The sequence below is a fragment of the Nyctereutes procyonoides genome, unplaced genomic scaffold (assembly GCF_905146905.1).
Source record: "Nyctereutes procyonoides isolate TBG_1078 unplaced genomic scaffold, NYPRO_anot_genome, whole genome shotgun sequence".
NCBI classification, from domain to species: Eukaryota; Metazoa; Chordata; class Mammalia; order Carnivora; family Canidae; genus Nyctereutes; species Nyctereutes procyonoides.
In genome coordinates, this window is record NW_026575155.1 from 4,618,250 (window position 1) to 4,625,763 (window position 7,514).

A 7,514-nucleotide genomic window follows, 5' to 3' on the forward strand; every position below is an offset into this window, starting at 1 on the left:
CTGAATCCCCAAAGAAAACAATTAACTTGGATCAAAAGAAGAAATATTTATGAGCCAAAGGTAGTATTATTTTTATGAAATATTAAAAATGTTAGTGAAACTAACTGGTTCCAAGAGCAAATAAGATTGAGACTAATAAATGTATTCTTTTTTTTAAGATTTTATTTATTTATTCATGAGAGACACAGAGAGAGAGAGAGGCAGAGACACACAGGCAGAGGGAGAAGTAGGCTCCATACAGGGAGCCCAGCGTGTGACTCGATCCTGGGTCTCCAGGATCAGGCCCTGGGCTGAAGGCAGCGCTAAATGGCTGAGCCACCGGGCTGCCCCCTACATGTATTCTTTCTTGATATAAAAAAAAAATGGTTATAGAAGGCTAAAATGAAATTCTAATTTGGGGCAGGACTATATAGGTGTGAGTGCATATCTCCTCTCATTGAAGCCCTCGATTGATTAAAGGGAGTCCAAACTGAGGGAGAAACACAGAAAGCCTCCCAAAATCCTCTAAAACTTATTTTATGGTTGAGGAACAACAAACTAATTAGATTAGTCATAAAATTAGCCAATGGGATGACACATATGGTGTGTTACACCCATACTGAGAGCATATAAAAGGTCTCTGCAGGGGGATTATCCACAGTGAAGTGATACTTCTCTTCTCCTTCTCTACCCAAGCACAATCTCAACAACCAGCACCATGTGTGGCAGCTACTATGGAGGCTGTGGCTATGGACGCTACGGCTATGGAGGCTGTGGCTACGGAGGCTGCGGTTATGGAGGCTGTGGCTATGGAGGCTGTGGCTATGGAGGCTATGGCTACGGAGGACTGGGCTGTGGCTATGGTTCCAGCTATGGCTGTGGCTTCCGCAGACTGGGCTGTGGCTATGGCTGTGGCTATGGCTGTGGCTATGGCTCTGGATGTGGCTACTACTAATGGAGGTCACCATAGGAGACTCTCACCCTCTACACCTGGAGGTGGGATTCATCCGTTCTGAGCCCCACAGGTTCTGAGCTTTGCTGAAGACTTGCCTTCTGGAGCCCTTTGGGTTGAATACAGCAATCTTTTTCCTTCCTGTATTTAATTCATGTGAAGTGGGAGCATGTGAAATTCATCCTGAGAATGTGTGGTCTCTCATTGGAATGATGCTGCTGCCATAGATCCTCCCTTTTGGCGTTCAAGCAGGAACCATTTCTCTAATTTCTCAATAAATTCATTCAGTCTGGAATAATTAACCTGGCTTTCTTCTCATTTAAAGTCCCATATTTGTCATTTTGGCTTTTTTTTTTCTTCCTGGATGAATTAAAGGAAACAATTGCCTTATTTGAGAGATGTTGTGTTTTAATAATTTGACTTCAGTTGTTTTACCAAATTCTTGATTTGCAACATAAGGAACTAACAAACTTGAAGCTCTTGTTTCTCTGCTTTGGTAGGACACTGGTATTGTGTGTTATGCTGGTTTATTGTGAGGATTAAAATAGGTAATGTTTGTCAATTTAGTTAAGCACTGCCTGGAAACACTATATATTCCAAGTGCTTTTACACAAAACCTTAATTATGAATATATGAAAGTTGGCATAGAATTATCCAATTCTAATCTGTTTGGAGGCTTATTTATTTATTTATTTATTTATTTATTTATTTATTTGACAGAGCACACATGAGCAGGGGAGGGATAGCAGAAGATGGAGAGAGAGAGAGAATCCCCAGCAGGCTCTGTATTGATCTCAGGACCCTGAGATCATGACCTGAGCTGATATCAAGGTTCAGATGCTTAACCAACTGAGCTACCCAGGGGCCCCAATATTTGGGGGCATATTTAAGAGAATCATTTCCTATGGTTGCTTACCATGAGAGGTAGAGAAGTTTAATCCTACTCTCCACCTAACTTCTATGTGTCAGAAAATATATAGGGTTTTTTTTTTCTTTTTTTTTTTAATTGACATCTTTTTTAACATCCATTACATATTTAAATTTAGAACTGCTTGATGGTTTTCTTGAGATTTCTTTTTCCTGTGATTTATGTGATTTCACAGTTGTAGCCATAATCATTTGTTTTTCCACTAATTTTCTGTGACTAATGTATCTGTAAACTTGGCAATTATCTTCTCTTGATAGGGTATTTCAAGCTTTTGTGTTAGACATGAGTGAATTTAAGTGGCGTTTTAGTGTAAGATAATGGATATGTCCCAATTCATTTTGACTGGTGCAAGGTAGTAAAGAATTTGAAGCCATAGAAGGAATTAAGATCCTTGGAAAAATCGTAACCCAGAAGAGAGCACTTTTTTCCTTTAAAACCATTATTTTATGAAGACTTGTCTTTCCTATTTATTCTTGAAGCTTAGAATTTTCTATTGCATATTATGAAAAATTTAGATGGCTTATGCTTGTCCATCTCAAGAAATGGTAGATTTTAAAACTATTTTGGCTTACCTGGTAGATCATAACAATCGAACACGAAGAAACTAGATATTGACTTGACTTAGAGAACACATCCGTAATTACCATCTCACGAGATAAGACTATTACTGATCATAATTTTCCAAGATCTGCTGCTTACAGTCTCTCAACATGAGCATATCCAGATGACATGTTAGCTTCTCTAACATATTTCACTTCAAGTGAAATGCCGCCACTAGCAGCCCCAAACAGCATCTACTTTGCATTCACATTGCGTTGTTCACTCCTTTAAAGGCTTCAAATTATGAATAACTCCAACTGAAACTGAAAATGTAAGATTCTGTTATATTTTACCCAGTTCCACAGTTGCTTCTTTTTTTTTCTTCTTACACTGAAAACTCTGGACCACAACAACATCGCTGTGTTAACTCTATTCAAACCTGTGCACAGTAGACACTCTGAATTTCCATACTGAAAGCAAAATACCCCCGAGCAACCTGCTAAAATTTCTTAGCAGCATTTTTAGTATGAGAAGGGATCCCACTAAGAATGAACAGAATATTGTGCTCGACATTTATATGAGTTAATTTTCTTCCTGAATAGTTATGCTATTCGTTTTATGGCTAGAGTTCTTTTGTTTCCATTTATATTCAATTTCAGGTGTATTTATTCTGTTTTTAAAATATATTAAGTGTTTCCATGGTTCAGAAATCAAAACTATATAGAAAGATATACTCAGAAATAGTCTCACTCCCATATTTATTCCTTCCATCCATTCCCACTCACCCTGTTTGTAAGTATTTTCATTCTCTTCTTTCTTATTACAGAAGCAAGCACGTATATCATATTTATGCATCCTTATTCTCCCTCTGTGTTACCCAAAGGTTGCATACTTTTTGCAGTCTTTCATTTTTATTTTTTTATGTTTTTTATTTTCCCTCTTACTTGTTTTAACCTTTATGCTCATATTCAAGCTTTCACATGGGAGTCACTTACATTGAGGCATTAAGGAAATGACTCAATTCAAATTTTAGTACTCCAAAAAATAACGTTTTTCGCTATATCAATTCATTTCTCCCAGCATTTACTTTTGAGAAATTTCAAACCCTAAATTTTGGGAAAGCAATATAATGAACAGCTAAGTACTCTTCACCTAGATTTGGCAATTGCTAGTATTTTGCCAGTTTGGTTTCCCCTCTTTGTCCGTCTGCCCTCTGTCTGTTTCTCGCCACACACACACACACACACACACACACACACACACACACACAATTATTCCTGAACAATACCACATATAATTCATAGTCTATGTTCAATTTTTTAAATTGTCTTATTTCTGATACAGAATCCAATGAGTGAAAACTATCGTACTTTGCAATTATTGTCTGTTATAATCTACCATTTTATGAAATCTAGAGCACTTCTCAGCCTTTTGTTATTTCATGATATTAATACACTAATACATTTTTAACATTGCAAGATAATCATTTACTAAAACATGACAAAATCTATTTTTTCTGACTGTATCAATTATAATAACCATACATTTCCAAAACCAATATTTTTATGACAGAGATTGAGATCATTAGATATATCAAAAATTAGGGAACTAATGCCAAAATTGGGTCAAGTATGGAGTGACTATAAGGCAACTTTGTGTTCTTTTTGGGGAGACAACTTTGTGTTCTATAATAAATTCTGAGAATAAAATTCAAAGTATAGAATGTCAAAATTGTATCAGTGATAATCCCAGATAATAGTTGGATTACTTAAGAGCTTTATACTAATTTTTTTAATATTTATAACTGGATCACCCCTAACATAGTAAGTTTAAATGTTGTGCATTCACCTTTGGTCCCCATCTTCTGGGATTATTTTGTATAGTAGTATTCTATTCCTCTTCAGGAATGAAGAAATGATTCTCCATTTGCTGGGGGTGTTACAGGCAGAGTACTGTCAGCTGAAGAGCACCACTTACACAGACAATGCCCATTTCCTGCCGCCGGCCTCCCATGAATCATTCGTGAAGGGTATAATGGCACACCTTCTTGCCCTGACCTCCAACTATTCTTCTGGCAAATCCCAACTTTAGAATCTTCCATATTGGTTTCTGAGCCTTCCATTGAGCCTACGGCCAACTCAGCTCTGCCTTCTCCTCTTCTTTTCTACAATATTCATTCCAAGAATTAATTGCTATAATAATGCTCTTATAGAAAAATAATCTGTGAGGCACCTGAGTGGCTCAGTTGGTTAGCATCCGCCTTTGGCTTATGTCATGATCTCAGGATCCTAGGAATGAGTCCCACATTGGGCTCCTTGCTCAGCAGGGAATCTGCTTCTCCCCCTTCATCTCCCCCTACCCCAACTCATTCCCTCTCATACTCTCTCAAATGAATAAATAATATCTTAAAAAAAAAGAGAGAATCTAACCTGGGATCACAAATGCACTCAGTTGTCACACTGCCTATAGTCTCTTCCCTGACCTTAATATTTGTACAGATTACAGGAGAATTTTTTCTTTTAGAGTATTCCTTGGTTCTGATATGCCTGTTACCTCATGATTAGAACAAGGTTATGCATTTTGCCAAGCAAATAAAGGAATGGCTGATCTCAGCTTTTCATTATATTCTATTCGTTGGCACTCAAGTTGATTTATTCCGTTACCGATAGTGATAATTTTACACTTGATCACTATGGTGGATACCCGACTTCTCTACTTGAAAGTTACTTTTATTATTCTTTTCGCCATTAAGAAGTTTTTTTGGTACAGCTATTTTGTGACTATATAAATATTCTATTCAAATCCCCCAAATTTATCACTAGTCTTAGCTTTTATTTTTCTTTCTGTCCTGAATTATTTATTATGATGATGGATTGCAAATGTTGATTTTTCTGATTTTCATCTTTTTTTTTTTCAAATATATTAGCTGGTATTCTACTGCAAGGAAGTTTTTCTTTCCACTTCATCATTCATTTATTTACATCAGTCTATATTCATGGATTTCTATTATAAATAATCCATTATTATAACAAAGGTAGCAACTCCTAGGCTCTCTCACGAGGCAAAAAGTGTGCGCATAAATATATTTCATTGTCTGAGATTCAGATTCTAACATTTAGCTGCCTATGACATTGAGCAAATTATGTAAATTCTTTGGCCTCGTTATTCTTACATAAAAATTCACCACCTATAGTTTGGTGCTTTTATGAGAATTAAATGTGTTAAGGTATGTAGAACATTCAAACCATGCCTGGAATTTAATAAATGCTGTCTATGTGTTATCATGTACTACTCTACACATGGTTTCTTTCTGCTTCTTCGTATATAGAAGAATATTCTCTGTTTATCTTGCCTGGTGCTGTTCATGGAATTATTTTATTAGAACTCTGTGTAACAATTTATAATTATTATTTTAATGACAATAACAATTAAATAGCATTTACAAGCTGTTTACCACACAGCACTCACTGTGTGAAATCCCTTGCGTGTGTTATCTCATATCATGCTTGGAACAAGTCTGCGATGTGGTAAAACCATCACAGTTGCATCACAACTGCAAAAAAGTAGTGATGAAGTAATGTACTCAAGTGGCAGTTCTCATCACTACATGATTTTTGTCTCTTAATGTATAAATATAAAATATTTTTTCCTGCCTAGGTAATATTTTCCCCAGAAGAAGCAAAGGAACTCCCAGGACATTTAAATATTAGTATCTTTTAATTATTAATGTCTGATATAAAACTAAATATACATTTACATTTTAGGAATCCCACTCCTTTCTTTAAATGTTTCTCTGCTCCTTCTCTCTGTTTAATCACTTTGTGATTTTAATCACCATATTAGATACCTAGAATCAGATCTACACATCTCTTATAATTTTGTATATTTTTTTTCTTATACTTTTACTCTAAATTTTAGGAGAATTTCTGAATTTGCTCCCCTGTCTGACTTCATATTAATATTTGTCTGCCTTTAATGAATTTTTACATTTGGAAGTCAACTCTTTCATGACAAATATGTATTTTCTCTTTCCAGATTTTGCTATTTGCATGTATGTTTGTCATACTTTTCTAAACTATGTGGCTTTTAAACATTAGTAAGTCAAAAAAAAATGTCTGAGAGTGTTGTCCTTGTCTTATAATAACAACTATTTAAAAAGTTGGAGTCATTCTGAGTCCTCAGATTGATCTTCTGATTTGGAATAGCTAGTTGCTTTCATATAGTTCTATCATTAAAAACACTGATCTATACATACCTAGTACTGAGACTAGTGATTTATTCTATCAGAACTTATATGTGTTCATATGTAAACCTCTCAAACACAGAAAACTTAGAGAAAAATACTGAGATTTTTCCCCTTTTAGTTTGCCTAATTAGGAATATCCATTATTGGGATACCTGCATGGCTCGGTGATTAAACGTTTGTCTTTGGCTCAGGGTGTGATCCTGGAGTTCTGGGATCAAGTCCCTCATCAGGCTCCCTGCATGGAGCCTGCTTCTCCCTCTGTCTGCCTCTCTGCCTCTCTCTTTCTGTGTCTCTCATTAATAAATAAATAGAATCTTTTAAAGAAAAAAAGAATATCCATTATTATCAAGGGAGACAGTGTGGTAGACAGAGTCAGTTATTTCTAACATAAAGTCATGTAAAAGATTTTATGCACATGTTCATTGATGTTCTATTTCAGATTCCTTCTATCCTCTCCCTAGGTAAGATTTTCTTTTTTAAACAAAGAATCCTAAGTTATTGCAATTTCCCTTCATCCTAATTTTTTGTAGATAGGTCAGCAAGCAACACTTTCCAGATTCTTACAGGGGATACTTGTGTCTCAACCATTTTCCTTTGTAATAATCACACACATGGTACATGTATGTTGACACAGATAAATGAATACACATTTCAAAGTATGCTTCCAAAGGACATTATATTTAATAAAAAAATAAATTAGATTTTTTTTCCTAAAGAAAAGTTGAGTGAATATGTGCAAACATAGTGTAACACACATCTTACACTTATCAAATGTGTTCTACTCACTCCTAGAAATTGATTTTTCTAGGGACATAGAAGCTCAGAGTGTTTATTTGATTATATCATTGAATTCAATGATGAACTTCATT

At 35.4% G+C, this 7,514-nt stretch overlaps 1 protein-coding gene across 1 annotated transcript; it reads left to right on the forward strand.

Moving 5' to 3' along the window:
• Positions 1 to 643: 643 nt before the first annotated feature.
• Positions 644 to 1,233, forward strand: LOC129502008 (keratin-associated protein 6-1-like; the record flags this gene model as incomplete). The annotated part of the gene is made up of 1 exon (XM_055313361.1): positions 644 to 1,233. A coding segment is annotated over one exon (291 nt), but the record flags the coding sequence as incomplete, so codon positions are not given.
• Between the last annotated feature and the right edge of the window lie 6,281 nt (positions 1,234 to 7,514).